General features: G+C 38.1%; 1 protein-coding gene across 11 annotated transcripts in view; it reads left to right on the top strand.

Moving 5' to 3' along the window:
- Window positions 1-24243, top strand: part of TXNDC16 (thioredoxin domain containing 16) — a 127203-nt gene that overhangs the window by 29155 nt on the left and 73805 nt on the right. For all 11 annotated transcript variants that reach the window (XM_058566915.1, XM_058566916.1, XM_058566918.1 and 8 more), the window contains one exon: window positions 20402-20523. In XM_058566915.1, coding sequence (XP_058422898.1) covers window positions 20402-20523 — 122 coding nt within the window. The remainder of the gene's footprint in view (window positions 1-20401; window positions 20524-24243) is intronic.

The raw sequence follows: 24243 nt of genomic DNA, 5'->3' as shown, positions 1-24243 counted from the left end.
GAATCCACCATTACAGCACCATACAGGATAGTTTCACTGGCTTAAAAAATTCCCTGTGCTCCACCTATTCATCCCTCCCTTCCACTCTCCAACCACTGATCGTTTTACTGTCTATGGTTTTGCCTTTTCCAGAGTGTCATATAGGTGGAATCATATAGCATGTAGCCTTTTCAGATTTACTTCTTTTACTTAGCAATATGTATTTAATGCAATTTTACTTAGCAATATGTATTTCCTCCATATCTTTCATGGTTTGTTAGCTCATTTCTTTTTATCACTGAATAATATTCCATTGTAAGGATGTATCACTATTTATCCAGTCACCTATTGAAGGACATCTTGGTTGCTTCACTTCCAAGTTTTGGCAATTATGAGTAAAGCTGCCATAAATGTTTGTGTGTAGGTTTTTTTGTATGGATGTGGTTTTCCATTCATTTGGGTAAATACTTAGGGGTGTGATTTCTGGATCATGTGGTGAGACTCTGTTTAGCTTTGTAAGAAACTGCCAGGAGCTGGCCTGGTGGCGTAGTGTTTGGGTTTGCAGACTCTGCTTCAGAGGCCTGGAGTTCGCAGGTTTGAATCATGCCATGCTGTGGCGGCATTCCACGTGTGGAGTAGAGGAAGATGGGCACAGATGTTAGCTCAGGGATAATCTTCCTCAGCAACAAGAGGAAGATTGGCAACGGATGTTAGCTCAGGGCCAATCTTCCTCACCAAAAAAATAAGACTTAAAAAAAAAAAAGAAACTGCCAAACTGTCTTCCAAAGTGGCTGTACCATTTTACATTCCCACCTGCAATGCATACGTTCCTGTTAACTCCACGGCCTTCCCAACATTTGGTATTGTCAATTTTTTTCTTTTGTCTTTTTTTTGGTGAGGAAGATTAGCCCTGAGCTAACATCTGTTGCCAATCCTCCTCTTTTTACTGAGGAATATTGGTGCTAGGCTAACATCTGTGCCCATCTTTCTCTACTTTATATGTGGGATGCCTACCACAGCATGGCTTGATGAGTGGTGCTTATGTCCGCACCCGGGATCCGAACCTGCAAACCCCGGGCCACTGAAGTGGAGCGCGCAAACTTTACCACTACACCGCTGGGCCAGCCCCTGTCAATTTTTTTTTATTGTAGCCATTCTAATAGGTGTGTAGTGTATCTCATTGTTTTAATTTGCAGTTTCCTAATACATATGACATTGAGCATCTTTTTTTTAAATGAAGTCATTTTATTTATTTATTTATTTATCTTTGTGAGGAAGATCAGCCCTGAGCTAACATCTGATGCCAATCCTCCTCTTTTTGGTGAGGAAGACTGGCCCTGGGCTAACATCTATGCCCGTCTTCCTTTACTTTATATAGGACGCCGCTATAGCATGGCTTGACAAGTGGTGCGTCAGTCCACGCCTGGGATCCAAACCTGCAAACCCCTGCTGCTGAAGTGGAGCGCGTGAACCTAACCGCTACGCGACCGGGCCGGCCCCTGAGGATCTTTTTTTTTTGTGTGTGTGTGAGGAAGACCAGCCCTAAGCTGGCATCCAATGCCAATCCTCCTCTTTTTGCTGAGGAAGACTGGCCCTGGGCTAACATCCATGCCCATCTTCCTCCACTTTATATGGGACGCCGCCACAGCATGGCTTGACAAGCGGTGCATCGGTGCGCACCGGGGATCCGAATCTGTGAACCCTGGGCTGCCGCAGGGAGTGTGCGCATTTAACCGCTGCGTCACCGGGCTGGCCCCCCTGAGGATCTTTTAATATGCTTATTTATCATCTGTATATTTTTTTTGATGGGGTATCTGTGCAGATCTTTTGCCCATATTTCAATTGAGTTGTTTTCTTATTGAGTTTTGAGTTCTTTTGTATAATTTGGACAAAAGTCCTTTATCAGATATTTGATTTGCAAATATTTTCTCCCAGTCTATGGCTTGTGTTTTCATTCTCTTAACAGTGTCTTTTGCAGAGCAGAAGTTTTTTATTTAACTTTTTTTTAATTGATGTCTTAATAGTTTATAACTGTGAAATTTTGCTTGTACATTTTTGTCGATCACCATATACATGTCTCCTTTCACCCCTTGTACCCAGCCCCTACCCCCATTGCCCCTGGTAACCACAATACAGTTTTCTCTGTCCATGTGTTGGTTTATATTCCACATATGAGTGAGATCATACAGTGTTTGTCTTTCTCTTTCTGGCTTATTTCACTTAACATAATACCCTCCAGGTCCATCCATGTTGTTGCAAATTGGACGATTTTGTCTTTTTTTATGGCTGAGTAGTATTCCATTGTATATATATACCACATCTTCTTGATCCAATCATCAGTTGAGCAGAAGCTTTTAATAATAATGAAATCCAACTTAACAATTTTTTGTTTCATGGATCGAGCTTTTGGTGTTGTATCTAAAAATTCATTGCCAAATCCAAGGTCACCAAGATTTTATTCTATGATATCTTCTAGAAGTTTTATAGTTCTATGTTTTACATTTATGTCTGTGATCCATTTTGAGTTAATTTTCGTGAAAGGTGTAAAGTTAGTGTCTGGATTTATTTGTTTGCATGTGGATGTCCTGTTGTTTTAGCACTGTTGGAAAGACTACCCTTTCTCCATTAAATTGCTTTTGCTCCTTTGTCAAAGATCAGACTCTCTTTGTGTGGATGTATTTATTCTCTTAATGTTTTAATGATTTCAGTTTTACATTTAAATCTTTGATTTGTTTGGAATTTAACTTGGTGAATGGTATGAGGGATGGATTTAGCTGTGTATTAGCCAAGTGGCTACATAGTTTGTCCCAACACAATTGAGATTAATGAATTTCAGTTTTCAAGGTGTCATTTTTTTATGTATGCTAAACGCTCATATATTTAGGTCTACTTTTGGACTTTCTGTTTCATTAATCTATTTTTTTTTACTAGTAGCATTGCTTTAATTATTGAGGCTGTCTAATATAATATCTGAAAGGTCCAGGCCCTTCATATTTCTCTTTTCAGAATTACTTGTTTGTTTTGTTTACATATGATGTTTAAAATTACCTTGTCCAGTTTGTTTTCATCCCTGACTAAATCCTACTGGCATTAAATTTATAAATTGTTTTAGGGACAATTGACATCTTTAGAATGAATCTTCCTATCCCAGAACCTGTCTTGCCATTTATTCAGGTTTTCTTTTGTGTCCTCTAGTAGTGTTTTAACACTTTCTTCATATGAGCTTCGACACTTAAATTTATTACTAGGTATTTTATGTCTTTTGTGTCTATTGTAAACGGGTTCTTTTCTTCCATTATATTCTCTCTCTCACACACACACACACACACACACACACACAGAGATATATTTTTATGTGTGTATGTATGTATAATATATATATTATGTATATGTATAATATATGTGTATGAAAGAAGTATAATATATAATTATATGTGTACAAAAAATACTGATTTCTGTATATTAAGTTTATGCCCTTGACCTTACTGAATTTTTATTATTTAAAAAAAAGACTGGAAAAACAAACAAGTTAGATTGCAGTAACAATATCCTTATTGTAGAATGCATGAGAAATATAGAAAGCCATAAAAACCTCCCCTGAAATTCTTCATAATCCCATTACCTTGAGTTAACAGTTATTTATTTTTGTTTATATCCTTGTCTTTTTTTCTAAGACACTGTTAACTGATATTAAATATATACATAAGAGCTATAGGTATATATCATGTTATATAATATGTGTATAGTTATATATAAATAATTCTTCTGAATTTGCATTTTATTAGGCAATAGTTAAACAGGCAAGCTAAAATTTACTGAGATTTCTTCCATTTACCAAAATTGATCAACATTCATATTCAAATATATTAATTTAAATTAACTTGTCAGCTTTTTTTTTTTTTTAATTTTTTAATTTTTTGGTAAGGAAAATCAGCCCTGAGCTCACATCCTTTGTCAGTCTTCCTCTTTTTGTTGAGGAAGATTAGCCCTGAGCTGACATCTGTGCCAATCCTCCTCTACTTTATATGGGATGCCACCACAGCATGGCTTGGTGAGCAGTGCGTAGGTCCACGCCCAGGATCCAAACCCGCGAACCCCGAGCTGTGGAAGTGGAGCATGCGAACTCAACCACTATGCCACCCGGCTGACCCCAACTTGTCAGTTATTTTTGACCCAAATCTATTGGTTTGCCTGATAATCAAGGAGAAGAAATATTTGCAGATAATGTTTGGATTGTTTGTATATTTCTGAAAACACTTGTATATGAACTAAAAACTTGCATTTGAGAATATTTATATTGCTTTATTTGGCTTTTTAAAAATGTGTAACTCATGCTATTATTTTTTTTCCCCAAAGTATTTGAATTTGTTCTTTTTTATTTTTTTTGTGAGGAAGATCAGCCCTGAGCTAACATCCATGTCAATCCTCCTCTTTTTGCCGAGGAAGACCGGCTCTGAGCTAACATCTATTGCCAATCTTCCTCCTTTTTTTTTTTTTTTCCCTTTTTCTCCCCAAAGCCCCAGTAGATAGTTGTATGTCATAGTTGCACATTCTTCTAGTTGCTGTATGTGGGACGCTGCCTCAGCATGGCCGGACAAGCGGTGGGTTGGTGCGTGCCCAGGATCCGAACCTGGGTCGCCAGTAGCGGAGCGCGCGCACTTAACTACTAAGCCGCGGGGCCGGGCCCTGAATTTGTTCTTTATGTAGAAGTTTTGATTGAGACCAGTGCTCCACAATTATACTTGAACTTTTCTTCTTTGTCAGCAGAGAAGATCCAGGTTTTAGGTAATTTCTTATTCTCAGAATATAGGAAAATTGCAATTGGGGAAATATTAAGTTAGTAAAATATAAGAATAGGATAACAAGTATAAACTTAGGGTAACTTTACACTAAATATTTAAAGAATTATGTATTTTGGACCATTATGGCCGACTAAGTAGTGTTTTTTGTAGGATATTTAAAATATTCCTAAAATATCATTGATTAAAAATATACTGATGTATTGGTCAATTAAAATTTTCTCACATTGATTTTTCAGAATATATTAAATGAAATAAACCAAGTGTTTAGAGTATAGCATGGTACCATGTGTGTAAGAAAGGGAGTGTTAAGTCCAAAGCACTGGAAGCTCTGCAGTGTTACCCTGCTTGCGGATATACTCGCAGAAACACCAGGCTTCTGAATTTGAAATCAGACTACACAGCAGTAACAGTGGCCAGGGTAATGTGGTAGAACTAGATCCCATACCCTGTTCTCCACAGAGCAACAAGGTGAGAGCCATATGCTTATACCTGGACTTAGAGCTAGGTTTGGAGAAGGAGAACTCAGAAATTATGAATCTCTGCATTTATATAGGAGCTGGCATATCTATCTCCTCTTTCCTTTTGGAGATGGAGTCCTTATCTTTTTCTCTGAAATGTAAACAAATCCTCTTTTGGGGCAGGAGAATAAGGTTTCTATCCCTAAATATAAGCATTTGGCTCCAGGGAAGATGAGAAAGGTGTTATTACCTTTGAATGAGAGCAGATGGCTCCAGAGAAAAGGAGACGTTCTCCATCTTTGTGTCATGCCAACTTTCATCTTTGGGAGACTTGGACTGTATAGGAACACTGAAGAATCCTGGAAGGATTGTCTTCCAGGACAGTCCTGGAACCGTGTATAAATATATATTTATGGCATATATGTATATGGCATAAATGTTTCAAGATTTCACAAGAAACTGATAATATTGGTTTACAGGAATGGAATGGGGAAGCTGGGGTGGGAAGGAGTTGTAGGTTGACTCCTCAGTGTTCAACTTTTTGGGTACCTTTTGTGTTTTGAGTCATACAAAAATTTTACCTACTTGCAAAATAAATAAAATTTAAATTAAAAATAAGAATTTGGATTTATAGGCTAAAAATTCTTAGCTCTGTTTTCTAAAATATACATAGTCAAAACTGGTGGAATTGCATAGTTTGATAACTGTGTGAGGAAAATTTTACTTCCCAGCTTCGAGCTGAGATTAAGAAGAGTAATATTTAGAAAAAGAAAGTAAAGTAACAGCTAATCTTTATTTGTTCATTGAGAATACCGTATATCTAACCAGTCTGAGGCAAGTCAGTTAGAGTCATAGGAAATTAGGGCTTTATAATCTCAAATGTCAATTGGAAGGTTGTATGCTGTGTGAAGAAGCCAGGGTTTACTAAGGATTTGAGTCCCCTTCCTTATCTTCCATTGTGTGATCTGTGCGATTTATCTTTTCTGATTGCTAGTTTTCTTCATCTTTAAATGTTAAAATTGCAGCCTCATGAGATTATCGTAAAGATCAAATAAGATAACGCATGTGAAAATGTGTGGTGGATTTTACCCAGTGCTCTACAAATGTTAGTTGCTTTTTTCTGTATAAATGCAGGAAGTCTCATTTTACAATTAAGAAAAGAAAGCAATCCAAATTCAGATGTCTACGTGCAGTTCTGTTTCACACGGTGCTAACACAAGTGAGTTCATGCGAGTTCATGCTGCGACAGTTGCTGAGGATATATGCCATGAGGCAGCAGTGGCTAAAAAGGCCATTCTCCTTCTAGTCATTGTTGACACCTAAAAATCATCAAATGAGGCAAAAAGGAAAGATTATCTAGTAGTGTAACAAACAATAAAATCTCATTAACTCTTCATTAAGATGTGCTACTTGGTATTCTTGTGACAATATTTTGTCAAAAATGGAAGGTTTCTTTCCATTTATTTATTTATTTATTTTTATTGAGGTAACATTGGTTTATAACGTTATATAAATTTTGGGTGTACATCATTATATTTTGATTTATGTGTAGATTACATCATGTTCACCACCCAAATACTAATTACAGTCCTTCACCACACACATGCGCCTAATCATCCTTTCCGCCCTCCTCCCTCCTCCCTTCCCCTCTGGTAACCACCAATCCAACCTCTGTCTCTATGTGATGATTGTTGTTTTTATCTTCTACCCATGAGTGAGATCATACGGTATTTGACTTTCTCCCTCTGACTTACGTCACTTAGCATGATGCCCTCAAGGGCCATCCGTGTTGTTGCAAATGGCTGGATTTCATCTTTTCTTGTGGCTGAGTATTCCATTGTGTAGTATTCCACTGTGTATATAAACCACATCTTCTTTATCCATTCATCCTTTGATGGGCATCTAGGTTGCTTCCAAGTCTTAGCTATTGTGAATAATGCTGTAATGAACATAGGGGTTCATACATCGTTATGCACTGGTGTTTTCATGTTCTTTGGATAAATACCCAGCAGTGGAATAGCTGGATCGTATGGTAGGTCTATGCTTAATTTTTTGAGGAATCTGCATACTATTTTCCATAGAGGCTGTACCAGTTTGCACTCCCACCACCAGCAGTGAATGAGAGTTCCCTTTTCTCCACATCCTCCCCAACACTTGTTATTTCTTGTTTGGTCAATTATAGCCATTCTGACAGGTGTGAGGTGATATTTCATTGTAGTTTTGATTTGCATTTCCCTGATAATTAGTGATGTTGAGCATCTTTTCATGTGTCTGTTGGCCTTCTATATGTCTTCTTTGGAGAAATGTCTCTTCAGATCTTTTGCCCATTTTTTTAATGAAGTCGTTAGTGTTTTTGTTGTTGAGATGTATGAGTTCTTTATATATTTCAGAGATTAACCCCTTATCAGATATGTGGTGTGCAAATATCTTCTCCCAATTGTTAGGTTGTCTTTTCGTTTTGTTGATGGTTTCCTTTGTTGTGCCAAAACTTTTTAGTTTGATGTAGTCCCATTTGTTTATTTTTTCTATTGTTTCCTTTGCCTGGTCAGACATGGTACTTGAAAATGTGCTGCTAAGACCGATATCAAAGAGCATACTGCCTATGTTTTCTTCTAGACTTTTTATGGATTCGGGTCGTACATTCAAGTCTTTAATCCATTCTGAGTTAATTTTTGTGTATGCTGTAAGATAATTCTTTTGCATGTGGCTGTCCGGTTTTCCCACCACCATTTGTTGAAGAGACTTTCCTTTCTCCATTGTATCTTCTTGGCTCCTTTGTCGAAAGTTAGCTGTCCATAAATGTGTGGGTTTATTTCTGGTCTCTCGATTCTGTTCCATTGATCTGTGTGTCTGTTTTTTTGCCAGTACCCTGCTGTTTTGATTACTATAGCTTTGTGATATATTTTGAAGTCAGAGAGTGTGATGCCTCCAGCTTTGTTCTTTTTTCTCAAGATTCCTTTGGCTTTTCGGGGTCTTTTGTTGTTCCATATAAATTTTAGGATTCTTTCTTCTATTTCTGTGAAAAATCCCATTGGAACTTTGATAGAGCTTGCATTGATTCTGTAGATTGCTTTAGGAAGTATGGACATCTTAACTATGTTAATTCTTCCAATCCAAGAGCACAGAATTTCTTTCCATTTTTTTGTGTCTTTTTCAATTTCTTTCAACATTGTTTTATATTTTTCAGCGTACAGGTCTTTCTCCTCTTTGGTTAAATTTGTTCCTGGGTATTTTATTCTTTTTGTTGCAATTGTAAATGGGATTGTATTATTGACTTCTCTTTCTGCTTCTTCATATTTGGTGTATCAAAATGCAACTGATTTTTGTATGTTGATTTTGTGTCCTGCAACTTCAACGTATTCATTTATTATTTCTAAGTTTTTTGTTGGATTCTTTAGTTTTCTGTCTATAAAATCATGTCGTCTCCAAATAGTGACAGTTTCACTTCTTCCTTTCCAATTTGGATCCCTTTTATTTCTTTTTCTTGCCTGATTGCTGTGGCTAGGACCTCCAATTCTATGTTAAATAGGAGTGGTGAGAGTGGGCATCGTTGTCTTGTTCCTGTTCTTAGAGGGATAGCTTTCGATTTTTCTCTGTGGAGTATGATATTAGCTGTGTGTTGGTCACATATGGCTTTTATTACGTTGAGTTACTTTGCTTCTATACCCATTTTATTCAGGGTTTTTATCATAAATGGATGTTGGAGCTTGTCAGATGCTTTCTCTGCATCTATTGAGATGATCATGTGGTTTTTACTCTTTATTTTGTTAATGTCAAGTATCATGTTAATTGATTTGCAAGCATTGAACCATCCCTGCATCCCTGGTATAAATCTCACTTGATCATGGTATATGATCTTTTTAATGTATTGTTATGTTCAATTTGCTAGTATTTTGTTGAAGATTTTTGCATCGATGTTCATCAGTGATATTGGCCTATAGTTTTCTTTTTCTGTATTGTCCTTGTCTGGTTTTGGTATCAGGGTAATGTTGGCCTCATAGAATGAGTTAGGAAGCTTCCCCTCCTCTTCAATTTTCTGGAAGAATTAGAAAAGGATAGGTATTAAGTTTTCTTTGAATGTTTGGTAGAATTCACCAGGGAAGCTGTCTGGTCTTGGACTTCTTTTTTTGGGAGATTTTTGATTGCTGTTTCGATCTCCTTACTGGTAATTGGTCTATTCAAATTCTCTAGTTCTTCTTGATTCAGTTTTGGAAGGTTTTATGATTCTAAGAATTTATCCATTTCCTCTAGATTATCCAATTTTTTGGCCTATAGCTTTTCATAGTAATCTCTTATAGTCTTTTGTATTGATGTGTTCATTGTAATTTCTCCTCTTTCATATCTATGTTTATTTATTTGAGCTTTCTCTCTTTTTTTCTTGGTGAGTCTAGCTAAAAGTTTGTCAATTTTGTTTATCTTTTCAAAGAACCAGCTCTTAGTTTCATTGATTTTTTTTTTATTGTTTTTTAGTCTCTATTTCATTTATTTCTGCCCTGAGTTTTATTATTTCTCTCCTTCTACGGATTTAGGGCTTTGTTGGTTCTTCTCTTTCTAGCTCCTTGAGGTGCACTGTTAGATTGTTTATTTGAGATTTTTCTTATTTGTTGAGGTAGGCCTTTATTACTGTAAACTTCCCCCTTAGAACTGCTTTTGCTGTATCTCATAAATTTTGGCATGTTGTATTTTCATTTTCATTTGTCTTCAGGTATTTTTGGATTTCTCCTTTGATTTCTTCCTTGACCCAACCATTGTTCAGTAGCATTTTGTTTAATCTCCACATATTTGAGGCTTGTCTGATTTTCTTCCTGTATTTGATTTCTAGTTTCATACCATTTTGGTCATAAAAGATGCTTGGTGTTATCTCAGTCTTCTTACATTTATTGAGACTTGTTTTGTGGCCTAGTATGTGATCTACTCTGGAGAATGTTTCACGTGCATTCAAAAAGAATGTGTATTCTGTGATTTTTGGATGGAGTGTTCTGTATATATCTACTAAGTCCATCTGGTCTAATGTGTCATTTAAGGCTCATCTTTCCTTGTTGATCTTCTGTTTGGATGAGCTATCCATTGGTGTAAGTGGAGTGTTCAAGTCCCCTACTATTATTGTGTTGTTGTCTGTTTCACCTTTTATGTCTGTTAATTGTTGCTTTATATATTTAGGTGCTCCTATGTTGGGTACATAGATATTTACAATTGTTATATCCTCTTGTTGGATTATTCCCTTTATCATTATGTAGTGCCCTTTGTTTCTTCTTACAGTTTCTGTTTTAAAGTCTATTTTGTCTAATATGAGTTTTGCTACCTCAGCTTTCTTTTCATTGCCATTTCCGTGGAGTATTTTTTTCCATCCCTTCACTTTCAGTTTGTGAGTGTCTTTAGGTCTGAAGTATGTCCCTTGTATGCAGCATATATATGAGTCTTGTTTTTTTATCCAGTGCCACCCTGTGTGTTTTGGCTGGAGCATTTAGTCTATTGACATTTAAAGTAGCTATTGACAAGTATGTACTTACTGCCCCTTTGTTACTTTTTTCCTGGGTGTTTTAGTAGTTCTTCTCTGTTCCTTTCTTCTTCTCTTGCTCTCTTCCCTTGTGGTTTGATGGCTTTCTTTAGTATTATGTTTGGATTCCTTTCTCTTAATTTTTTCTGTATTTATTATAGGTTTCTGGTTTGTGATTATCATGAGGTTCATATATAATAACCTGCATCTATATTATATTGATAGTCTCTTAAGTTTGACCTCTTTCTAAAGGCTCTACCCTTTTAGTTCCCTCCTCCCACATTTTATGCTTTTGATGTCATATTTAACCTTTTTTTTAGTGCATGTGTATCCGTTACCCTTTTATCATGGAAATAGCTAATTTTAGTACTTTTGTCTTTTGATCTGCATAGTAACTTCATTGGCTGTTGATCTGCTACCTTTACTGTATAGTTGCCTTCACCAGTGATTTTATTATTTATTTTTTATAATTTTTGTATTCCTATTTGTGGTCTTTTCCACTTAAATAAGTCCCTGTAGCATTTCTTGTAAGGCTGATTTCTTGGTGATAAACTCCTTTACTTTTTGCCTGTCTGGAAAACTCTTTATCTCTCCTTCCATTCTGAATGATAACCTTGCCAGGTGAGTATTCTTTGCTGTAAGTTTTCCTTGCAGCACTGTAAACATGTCATGCCACTCCCTTCTAGCCTGGAAGATTTCTGCTGAGAAGTCAGCTCATGGCCTTATGGCGTTTCTTTTGTCTGTAACCTGTTGCCTTTCTCTTGCAGGTTTTAGGATTCTCTCTTTATCTTTAATTCTTGACATTTTAGTTATAATGTGTCTTGCTGTGGGTTTCTTTGGGTTTATCTTGTTTGGTGCTCTCTGTGCTTCCTGTACCTGGATGTCTGTTTCCTTCCTTAGGTTAGGGAAGTTTTCATCTATTATTTGTTCAAATAGATTCTCTGCCACTTTGTCTCTCTCTTCTCCTTCTGGGACACCTGTAATACGGATGTTAGTATGCCTGATGTTGTCCCAGAGGTCCCTTAGACTGTCCTCATTCTTTTTAATTGTTTTTTCTTTTATCTGTTCAGCTTGGGTGATTTCTGGTCTTTCGTCCAGCTTGCTGATCCGTTCTTCTGTATCATCTACTCTGCTATTGAGTCCCTCTAGTGAATTTTTTATTTCCATTTTCTATTATTGAATTCTTCATTTTTGATTGGTTCTTTTTTATATTTTCCACTTCTTTGTTGAGGTTCTCACTGAATTCATCCATTCTTCTCCCAAGATCGGTGAGCATCCTTATGACTATTACTTTGTAGTCTTTATCAGGTAGATTGTTTATCTCTGTTTCATTTAGTTCTTTTTCTGAGGATATATCCTGTTCCCTTATTTGGAACATATTCCTTTGTCTGCTCATTTTGCCTCTTTTTCTGTGCTTATATCTATGTGTTAGATAGATCAGCTATGTCTCTTGATCTTGGAGAGATCACCTTATGTAAGAGATGCTTTATGAGGCCCAGCAGTGTGCTTCCCTCTCCTCATCAGTTCCAAATGTTCCCATAGTGTCCCCTGTGTGGGCTACGTGTGTCCTTCTGTTATGGCGGGGTTGCTCATGCTGCAGGTGTCCAGGGAAGCTAGGCTGTCCCCCTGGCTGGCTAGTTGTAATGCTTAGCTGCCTTTGGCTGCTATGGTCCCTTCAGTCACTTTACTAGCTATGGGGAGCCCCAGCATAGTTGGCTGCAAGGTGAAATAGCACATTCCTGTTGCAGTTTTTCTGTTAAGTGAGTAGGCCCCTAGCGTGGCTGGTTGCTAGGCTCAGGGGCTCACAATGGCTGTAGGCTCTTGGCCTGCAAAGCTGTTGTCAGGTCTTTCAGGAGTTCAGCTAGGTGGGACCACCCCTTGGTGTGGCAGCACACAATTCTTTCAGGCATTGGAAGATGGGGCTGATCCCCTATGTGGTTGTTTGAGAAGCTCAAGTCTGCTGCAGCTGACAAACCCCACCACCCACAGGGTCACATACACCATCAACCCGGTCCTGCCCTGTGTGCATGCCCCACCCCACTGAAGAAGACCCCCTCACCCCGCTGTAGAGGCCCCGGACACTCTGCCAATGCAGGCCTGTCCCTTGTGCATGCCCTGCCTCGCAGAGGCAGATCCACTCACCCTGCTGCGGAGGTCCCACACACCTCGCCTATGTGGGCCCACAAGTTGCCCAAGGGCTTGCTGTTGGGTGAGGCCAGTCCCTAGGGCAGGCTGCCTGGCTGAGCTGGATTAAATCAGTGCTATAGTGGGTGGGGTAGAGCCCTGCGCTAACAGGCCGGGGGAAGAACTCCAATGGTGTCTGCCAGCATCTGTGTCAGCTCGTCTGTACTAGGTCACAATAATGGCTGCCGCCAATGTCTTAGTCCCTGGAGAGGTCTCACCTCTCACTGAGATGCACCCAGAGCCTATCAGGTGAGTCTCTTCACCAAAGGACTATGCACCTTTCTTTTTGGTGTTTTTAGATTGCTTTCTGAAATGTGAATTTGTTTGTGGGCCCTTTGAGAACAGGCTTTGTTTCCTCTTATGTCCAGTAGCTTTTCTGGGGGTATCCCCCGTTGTAGTTAATAACCAGCAAAGCCAGATATTATGACACTTGTCTTGGTTGTGCTGAGTCCAAAAGCTGCTTATTGTGGCCAATCCCTCCTGCTCAGATCCCGTGCTCCTCCTAGAGAAGCTTCTTATCTTAAGATTGCTCCTAGCTTTGAAGTGCTGCAGCTAGAAGGTGGTTTTTCCCTCTCCAGAAAGGAATTTCTGCCTCTTCCACCTCAGCCAGCACTGTCCCTTGTTGTGGGGGTTCTTTTTATCCAGTTTTCAGTTCTCTCTCAAGGGCAGTAGTTCCAAGAGTAGTTGTAAATTTGTTGTGTGTGGGAGGATGTGAGCTCAGAGTCCTCTTATGCCACCATCTTCCTAGCCCTCTTTCCCGTTAACATACTACACAGAGTAATATGAACTTCAAATATTATGGGAATTATTTTCAACTATCATGATTTCTGTTAATATTTTCTTCTTTAACACATTATTGCAGAGCCTTGGTATTGGCTCTTTAGGTGATGTTACTGTAGAACCTCTGGGGAAAGCTACTCTCAGAAGTGTCTTTCTCTAAAACTCCTCAACTGTGTCCATGCTCGCCCTTTCTTAATAGGTTTTGAGCCTGTTGGTCATTCTTTTCTCTGTATCAGATTTATTCTTACACAGTATTGTCAAGTGGGTTCCTGTTTGATAGTGACATACTTTTTATTGGGAGATTATAATAAAATATTTCTTGTCTTGGATTTGAATTCCTTCCAGCTGTATGTTCATTGGTAGTAATGATTATATCCCCAAACTGTGCCTTTTTAAATTATTTATTTTTTCCCCCAAAGCCCCAGTAGATAGTTGTATGTCATAGATGCACATCCTTCTAGTTGCTGTACGTGGGACGCGGCCTCAGCATGGCCGGAGAAGCAGTGCGTTGGTGCGCGCCCGGGATCCGAACCCCGGGCCGCCAGCAGCAGAGCGCGTGCACTTAACCGCTAAGCCACGGGGCTGGCCCCAAACTGTGCCTTTTTATACAGAGTCCTTCTACCAGTGCACAACGCCATGCATGACATATATTAGGTGCTCAAAAAATATTGGATAGGTGGATGAATGAATTTGGAAGCTTTACTTTTTGGTGGTTAAAAATGGGAGGAGAAGAAATCTTCTTATGTTATAAACCCAACAAAATTGTTTCTGGTGATCAGAATGTTATAAGAAGTAAACTAGTAGGAGAAGATATAACGTGGGACAAAGACTCAGACTGATGTTGGTGGAAGTTGTTATTGCTTGTGCTCTCAATTGACATTTCAGAAGCGCTTCTGCCTGTTGTTGTTTAACTGTATTAATTTAGAAAGTGCTTAAGAAAATGCTTTGGGATATTTCATTTTATACATGGGATCTGCCCAGTTGGAATATAATTAATTTAAATAAAACTAATTTGTTTGTCTCTCTCCCTGTGTTGTTCTCCCTCTTCCCTCACCCTCCTCTTTTTTTTTTTTTGTCCTATGGATTTTTATGTGGCAAAATAGAAGGTAACATTTCCTTTTTATTGTTTTTTTTAAGAATTTTAATAATGATGAAATATAATATAAAAATGGTCTTTTTTTCCTGAAAAAAAGCCTAAGTAGCCTGCTACTCTAAAAGCAGGGTGAGGTAGACTCTTCATTCCTTTTTTCCTGATGCTCACTCCGTTCTTGGCTGTGTATTTATCTGCTAGAAGGCTGTGATCGGGGGTCTCAGGAACAGCATGCCAAGGAAGGAAGGCCTTTGTGAGGCAGGAAGAGTCCCTGGTCAGAGCAGCCGCAGGCTGCATTACCCCATCATTAGAGCAAGAAAACCCCAAGAAAGGCTTTTCCTTGCACCCATTTCTGTTAGTATTTCTCCTCTTTGGAACTAGAATGAAGGAGTACAGGCTTGTGGAGTGGATCCTAAAGGTCCCTAGATGTCTCTATACTCTGGAAATTAATGTTAAAAAATATATTAAAGTTAGGAAGCTACTGGGAAAAATCACAGAGATCATTAGATTATGAATGTTATTACTTTTGGTTATTATTACCTCATGGCTAATGACGACTTGATGATCTTTGGGACACTAGTCAAGGTAACCTCTCTAAGCCCTGTGACCTTATCTGTAAAATGCGGTTAATAATAGTAGTAATCTCAGATGGTTGCCATGAAAATTAAATGAGACAGAGTGCATTTCTGGGCATTCTTAGTTATAAGCCCCAGAAACTGGGTCCGACTGGTTAAGCAAAAAAGGATTTGCAGCAGATACAGGAAATCTCAGGCTCACTAGACGGGCTGGAGAACTGGACTGACAACTCATGCAGTTCTGAATTACAGTCAAAATCACGACACAGAGTTAGTCTGGGGGGCACTGCTGCATTACTGCTGAGCATTGGGTGCCACAGCTTGCATCACCTGCAGTGGGGCTGTCAGCAGCACTGTTGTCACTGCTGCCTTTGAAGCTGACTGTTGCTGCTACTGCTTCTTGAAATAATTCAGCATGGTGCCTGATTCTTTACATCACTAGCTCCTGGTCCAAAATTTCAGGCAAGTGATTATGGGTCATATAGCCTTGCTTTGCAGCAAGAGCCTGGAAAAGCAAGTTTATGGTATTATTAGCTTTTCTGAGGGGACTTGGGCTCTGTCCACCAGGAAGACTTACAAAACTGGGAATTTCCAAAGCAAAAGAGGTGAATTCAAGGCTGTGCAGTCTCAAAACTGATAAAATTGCCACTACTTATAAAGTGCTTAGTTCTATGCCTAACATGTGTAAGTGCCCCCAAAAGGTTGGCTTTTATTAATTTATATTTGCCAGTCTTTATTGAGAAAAAAGATTAGGGAGATTTCTACTTCCAGATTTGATTTTTGAAGCAAATAGATTAGAGCTGCTAGAGCAATAAAGGTCAATGGGTGGATGCAATTTCCAAGCCTAGAATTTACACGGAGGTCCAATTTAATTCACCAGATGGTTCCTCCCAACGTTTTAAAGTAACTCAGGGGTAACTCTAGACTTGTTAGCCAAAATGTATAAGTGACCAATAGCCCAGATTGCTACTGAAATGACCTTGTCATTCATTAGTTGCCTCCCTTTCCATCTGGTTTCCCATTTATGAGTGGTCAGTAATAACATAGTTTAGAAAGTTCTGGCCTTAGTGTCAGAAGACCTGGATTTGAATCTCAGCCCTACCAGTGACTACCAGTATGATCTGGAGCAGGTTTTCCCTCAGACCATTTCCTCTGTGTGTGTGTATGTGTTTGTGTATGTGAAATAAAGAATATTCCAAGAATATCGCTGAGGATTTAAATGCAAACGTGAAAATATCTAGCAAATATTGAGTACTGCTCAGTAAATAGTTCTATGAAAAACCAAACAAGAACCCTGGGAATTATAGAATATTAAGTTTTACATTAGCAGAAAGTGCCATATTTTCCGTAAGAGGAAACTATGCTTGACTAATTTATTGGAGATAGTTGAGTGAACCTTTGCTTAACTATATGGACTTCGAACAACTTTCAAAAGTCCTTAGAATTTAGCTTAACAAAAATATGCACACACATACACAGATGAAATGGAATAAGTTTTTAGGGATAGAGAATTTATATAGAAATAGAAAATTAAAAAAGGATATTCTTTTGGATGAAGAAATATAGTCAATTAGTCTGACATACACATTGAAAAGATGATTTAGAAGAGTTATGGTCAAGTAGAAAGATCACTGAACTAGGAGTGAGAAGACTTGCTTTGTGTTCTGTTCCTTGCTCTTTGATTCAGTGAATGTGTTTTTTGTTTTTTTTTAATGTTTACCTATAAATTGCAATTTAACTTTATTTATTTTATTTATTTTTTTCAATTTTTTGTTTATTGCAGTAACATTGGTTTATAACATTGTAAAAATTTCAGGTGTACATCATTGTACTTCTATTTCTGCATAGATTACATCATGTTCACCACCCAAATACTAATTACAACCCATCACCACACACGTACCGAATTATCCCTTTCGCCCTCCTCCCTCCCCCCTTCCCCTCTGGTAACCACCAATCCAATCTCGGTCCCTATGTGTTTGTATATTGTTGTTATTATCTACTACTTAATGAAGGAAATCATACAGAATTTGACCTTCTCCCTCTGACTTATTTCACTTTACATAATACCCTCAATGTCCATCCATGTTGTCACAAATGGCTGGATTTCATCGTTGCTTATGGCTGAGTAGTATTCCATTGTGTATATATACCACATCTTCTTTATCCATTCGTCCCTTGATGGGCACTTAGGTTGCTTCCAAGTCTTGGCTATTGTGAATAACGCTGCAATGAACACGGGGTGCATGTACCTTTACAAATTGGTGTTTTCAAGTTCTTTGGATAAATACCCAACAGTGGAATAGCTGGATCATATGGTAGTTCTATCCTTGATTTTTTGAGGAATCTTCATGCTGTTTTCCATAGTGGCTGCACCAGTTTGCACTCCCACCAGCAGTGTATGAGAGTTCCCTTCTCTCCACATCCTCTCCAACACATGGTGTTTCCTGTCTTGTTAATTATGGCCATTCTAACGGGCGTGAGGTGATATCTCATTGTAGTTTTGATTTGCATTTCCCTGATAGTTAGTGATTTTGAACATCTTTTCATGTGTCTGTTGGCCATCTGTATATCTTCTTTGGAGAAATGTCTGTTCAGGTCTTTCGCCCATTTTTTAATTGGGTTGTTAGTTTTTTTGTTGTTGAGATGCATGAGTTCTTTATATATTTTGGAGATTAAGCCCTTATCAGATGTATGGTTTGCAAATATCTTCTCCCAATTGTTAGGTTGTCTTTTCGTTTTGTTGATGGTTTCCTTTGCTGTGCAGAAGCTTTTTAGTTTGATGTAGTCCCATTTGTTTATTTTTTCTATTGTTTCTCTTGCCCGGTCAGATGTGGTGTTTGAAAAGATGTTGCTAAGACCGATGTTGAAGAGCGTACTGCCTAAGTTTTCTTCTAGAATTTTCATAGTTTCAGGTCTTACATTCAAGTCTTTAATCCATTTGGAGTTAATTTTTGTGTATGGTGTAAGGTAAGGGTCTACTTTCATTTTTTTGCATGTGGCTATCCAGTTTTCCCAACACCATTTGTTGAAGAGACTTTCTTTTCCCCATTGTATGTTCTTGGCTCTTTTGTCAAAGATTAGCTGTCCATAGACGTGTGGGTTTATTTCTGGGCTTTCGATTCTATTCCATTGATCTGTGTGTCTATTTTTGTGCCAGTACCATGCTGTTTCGGTTACTATAGCTTTGTAGTATATTTTGAAATCAGGGTGTGTGATACCTCCAGCTTTGTTCTTTTTTCTCAGGATTCCTTTACCTATTCGGGGTCTTTTGTTGTTCCATATAAATTTTAGGATTCTTTGTTCTATTTCTGTGAAAAATGTTGTTGGAACTTTGATAGGGATTGCATTGAATCTACAGATGGCTTTAGGAAGTATGGACATCTTAACTATGTTAATTCTTCCAATCCAAGAGCACGGAATATCTTTCCATTTCTTTGTGTCGTCTTCGATTTCTTTCAGAAATGTTTCATAGTTTTTAGTGTACAGATCTTTCACCTCTTTGGTTGAGTTTATTCCTAGGTATTTTATTCTTTTTGTTGCAATTGTAAATGTGATGGTATTCTTAATTTCTCTTTCTGCTACTTAGTTGTTAGTGTACAGAAATGCAACTGATTTTTGTATGTTGATTTTGTATCCTGCAACTTTACCATATTCGTTTATTACTTCTAAAAGTTTTCTGGTGGATTCTTTAGGGTTTTCTATATATAAAATCCTGTCATCTGCAAATAGTGACAGTTTCACTTCTTCCTTTCCAATTTGGATCCCTTTTATTTCTTTCTCTTGCCTGATTGCTCTGGCTAGGACTTCCAGTACTATGTTAAATAGGAGTGGTGAGAGTGGGCATCCTTGTCTGGTTCCTGTTCTTAGAGGGATAGCTTTCAGTTTTTCACCATTGAGGATGATATTAGCTGTGGGTTTCTCATATATGGTCTTTATTATGTTGAGGTACTTTCCTTCTATACCTATTTTATTCAGAGTTTTTATCATAAATGGATGCTGTATCTTGTCAAATGCTTTCTCTGCGTCTATTGAGATGATCATGTGATTTTTATTCTTCATTTTATTAATGTGGTGTATTACGTTGATTGATTTGCGAATGTTAAACCATCCCTCAGTAAATGTGTTTTTGAGTAAGTGAGCTCTTCAGTGTTTTGGACTGTCATTTCCTCAAATGTAGAATGGGAATGCATAATTCTGTCCTACTTTTTCTTTCATTCATTTAACACATATTTATTGATTATTTACAGTGTACTAGGCTCTATTCTAAGTTATTACAGATATAATGTTAAAATATGAAAGGTCCCTGCCCTAAGAAAGTAACAGTTTAATGAGAGAGGCAGGGATAAACAAGTAAATAAATAAATAATTATAAATGGTGATAAGTACTATGAAGTAATCAAATAGTGTGAAATGAAAGAGGAAAGTACTGTAGACCAACTTAACATGAGACCAACAGGGAAGGCTTCTCTGAAGCAATGATGTTTAAGCTGATACCGGATGTATGAGAAGGAGCAGAGGGAATAGCTTTCAGCAAAGAGAATTGTGTGTGCAAAGGCCCTGAGGTATGCCTAAAGTATGGTAGAGATGAGGAGTAGTGGAAGAAAATCAGGCTGGAGAAGTAGGCAAGGTCTAGATCATGTAGGGCCTCTTAGGCCATAGAAAGAAGCCTAAACTTCTAAAGAAGTTTAGATATGTGAAGGGCTCAAGTGTGTTCAAGGCTGAGAGATCTGTAAGGGATTATTTGGCCAGGCTAGGATGTTGGCAAATATAGTTTACATCTATTGAGATGTTGTGATGGAGAATGAGCACTGTTTCTCACAACTCTCTCTGGTTGATGTTCTCAGGGACAGACTAATGATTTAGAGAGTGGTTTTAATTTAGTATTAAAATGTTTAGGTTCTTACTACTGGTAATTTGTTCAAAAGAATGAAATTTCTTTTTTGATTAGGTTCTTTAACTTACTCAACAAATATGTATTAAATAACTAAGTATATTTCAGATTTTTCTACTAATTGCATCTCTGTTTATTTCAGTGCTCTTCTTTTTAATGAAGTAAAATATATTACTACCCTGGAAGACCTTCAGAACATAGAAAATGCTCTGAAAGGAAAAGCAAACGTTGTGTTCTCATATGTAAGAGCCATTGGAACACCAGGTATTTATTATCTTTTACTTTAATCTTTGCTGTGTGTCTGTACTTGTGTGAGTATGTTGAAGGACTTAAAATAGTATATTTTGACCACAATCTTAATATCTTAGAATAAATTTAAAGCTTCTTTGTGTTTCCTTTCTTTAAATGGGCAGCGTAGTATAGTGGTTGAATGAGAACTCTGGAACCAGACTGCCTAAGTTAGACTCCCTGCCCCACCAATTACTTATAGTGTGATCTTGGACAACTTACTTAACCTTAGTTTTCCAGTCACTAAGGTGGTGAAAATAACTGCCTGTCTCTTGGTATTAATGTGAGGCTCAAATGAGTTTGAAAAATGAAAATGGTTCCTGTTGTATAGTAGGTGCTCTGAAAGTGTGAGCTGTTTTTACTACATTACAGTCCTCCTAGTACCTGGCATAGTAGTTTATAGTATTCGATAAATGTTGTTGACTGACTGGCTTTCTTTTTATATTGGTATTTGCTGCTTATGACATATTTTTCTTGATTTTTTAAAAAAATCTAATTTTGATGGCATCACCTTGAGCATTAGTATGTAATTTTGTTGTAAAGAAGTTTATAAACATTTTATGAACAAATTATAGTTATGCTTTCAGGACTTTTATTTGTTAATGGTTATAACTTGACCACGTTAATATGAAATGTTGTTAAAGACATTTTAAAAATTGTATATGCTCTATGAAATAAAATTTTATAAACATAAAGCTTGATGGTTACATAGCATGCCATTGAATTTAATACACTATAAAATGATTCTCCACAATCTGCCTGTTTTTGTTTACTTTTCAGGGTCATCAGGTGATTGTACTTTGTCCAGAGTTTATAACTGTAATCAATGAGAGGGATGAGCTACAGAGGGCTTACACTGCCAGAGTGGAACCAAACTCCCTAATTTATATTTTAACAGGATCAATCTGACTTCTGTGTGGAATAGATTGGAAGGAGCAATGGTAGACTAAGGGAGAAAATTAGGAAGTCACTGCAATAATGCAGGCAAGAGATGATGGTGGGTGGTTTGGACCAGGGTGTTAGCAATGGAGGTGGCAATACATTTGAATGTTAGCAGTATTTTGGACATAGGACTAACTGAATTTGCTGACCTTTTGGATGTGGAATGAGAGAGAAATAGCAGGCACAAGGGTGGCTCTGGGGTTTTGAGCTCAGCTACTTGAAAGGTGAAATTGCTGATAACTAAAGAGGGGAACACTGGAAATAGTTTAGACAAGAAGCTCTGGAATTCACTTTCGCATATCATATTTGTGAAGTACCCATTAGACATCCAAGTAGAGATATCAACAAGGTAGTTGGATATTACTAGTCTGCATTTGTTGGTGGGGATACAGACTAGAGGTGTAAATTTGGGAGGTAAAACTGTGAGACCAGAAGAGATCATGAAGGGAGTGAGGCTAGATGGAAAAGAGAAGACTGAATTCATCAGATACTTCAGCACTGAATAGGTCAGTGAGGTGAGGAGGAACCAGGAAAGGAGACAGAAGGAATGGCCTGTGTGGTAGGAGTGCCCCGTAAGCAAAGTGAAGATAGGATTTTAAGGAAGAGATAGCAACAATTGTGTCAGATGATACTGAAAGGTTAGTTAAGATAAGAACTTCCAATTGTCCGTTATGCTTAGCAATATGGAAGTTATTGATGACCTTGGCAAGCACAGTTTCTGTAGAGTGATAGGGTAAATGCCTGATAGCGTATAAGAGAAGAGGTAGAGAGCAACTGGAGACTGAAAACAGAGACTCCTTTGAGGAGTTTTGCTATTAAGGGAGGGAGAAAAATGGGGCAGTGGCTGGAAGAGTATGTGAGATCAAGTGAAAAATTTTCTAAGAAGCATATTTGCATGTTGATGAGAAAGAACTAGTTGAAAGGGGGAAATACGTCATGTAGGAGAAAGGGGAGAATTACTGGAGCAACATGTTTGAGTAGACAAGAGGAAATGGAATCTAGCGAACAAGGGGAAGGGTGGTTCTCTGCTGGGAGCACAGAAAATTCATCTATGGTGATAGGAAGGAAGATAGAGTATATGGACATCAATTTAAGTATGTGAGTAGATAGATAACAGTGCTGGGAGCTTGTGGAAGTTTTTTTGATTTTTTTTAAACTGGTTCTATTTTCTCAATGAAATAGAAACAAAGTCATCAGATGGTTGAGGAGAGAAGAGATGAAATAGTTGTTTAGGAGGCCTGGAAATAAAGAATGGTTACTAGGCAGCAATAATAGTTGATGTCAGTAATCTAAAGTGAGACCATTAGCAGAATGATGCCAACAGGTTTTTGTTCCTTTTGGCAACTTTTTTCTTTCAGCAATGTTTACTTTTGTGGGTGTAAGTACAGAACAGGCAGCGTATTTAATTTAACTTGGATTATGTTTTAGGCAGATGGGCAGGGGAGTGATTATCAAGATTGAGCATGGAATTTAAGCTGGGTTAAAGGGAAGAGAGGACCAGAGAGGGGTGAAGGACAGTGACAAGTGGTAAGATTGTAGGTCCTAGAGGGTTAGAGTTATGTATTAGACAGAGGGACCTGGAGATGGATGGGTGTGTGTGGGGGGGAGATGCTAGACATTGAGATTTTGGAGGGGTTTTCAGTAATTGGTAATTACAAGGCCTGGAGTGGGACCATAGCAGTGAGTGGTTAAGATAGGGTTGAAAAGACATCATTGGAATCTCTAGAGAATGCCAAGGACTGAGAGGCTAGAATTTTGAAAGGATCAACTATGGGGATAATAAAATCACCAAGGATTATAACAGGAGCTGTATTGCAGAGAGTGGCGTTGTGACAGAAGCTAAATTTTTTGTGGAATGATGGGGAGTGACCTGGCTGGGGTGGTAGATGATTCCAACAAGAGAGAGTGATGAGTGGAATAATCTGATGATATGTGATTCAAGTGGTAGGAAATTAGATAACTGCCTGGAAATGGCCGTGAGGAGAAAAGGGAAAATAAAATAGGAAAAGGAGGGAATCTTCAAGAGTATTTTAAGAAAATTTCCCAGAACTGAAGGATTTGAGCTTCCACATTGAAAGGGCGCATCAAGTTCTAGCATAGTAGATGAATGTAGAGCCACACCAAAGCATTTCATTTTGAAATTTCAGAAAATTGGGAACAAACACTATTCTGAATTCTTCCAGAAAGAAAAAAAGAGTTTGCAGTTAAAGGAACAAGAATCAGAATGGCATTGGACTTGTCAATTACAGCGCTGGAAACCGAAGAAAATGGAGCAGTGCTTTCAAAATTTTCAGGGGAAATAACTTGAACCTAGAATTCTATATGCAGACAACTACAGTTATTTATAAAAGTATAATAAAGACACTTTCACAAGTATAAGGTTGCGAAAAATGAGTATTCCATATATCCTCTCACAGGAAGGTGCTAGAGAATGAGAGCAAGGGAGCAAATCAGTTGAGAAGATGTGGGTAACAGGGGAAAGGAACCAACACGAGAGAGAGGATAAGAGAATCCCCAGGCTGATGATAGAGTAAGTTCCTAGAGGAAAGTGGTGCAGCAGGTCAAGTAGTAATAGTCCATATTGGAGCAAATCAGAAGGCTCTGCAGAAATGTCTTCAAGAAAAGGGAATTGAGGGGCCGGCAGGTTGCGCAAGCGGTTAAGTGCACGCGCTCCGCTGCGGTGGCCTGGGGTTTGCAGGTTCGGATCCCAGGCGTGCACCGACGCACCACTTGTCAGGCCATGCTGTGGCAGGC

Source organism: Diceros bicornis, chromosome 24 (genome assembly GCF_020826845.1).
Source record: "Diceros bicornis minor isolate mBicDic1 chromosome 24, mDicBic1.mat.cur, whole genome shotgun sequence".
Classification (NCBI taxonomy): domain Eukaryota; kingdom Metazoa; phylum Chordata; class Mammalia; order Perissodactyla; family Rhinocerotidae; genus Diceros; species Diceros bicornis.
Note: the sequence above shows the minus strand (reverse complement) of the source record. Positions and strands in the feature narration are given on the sequence as shown.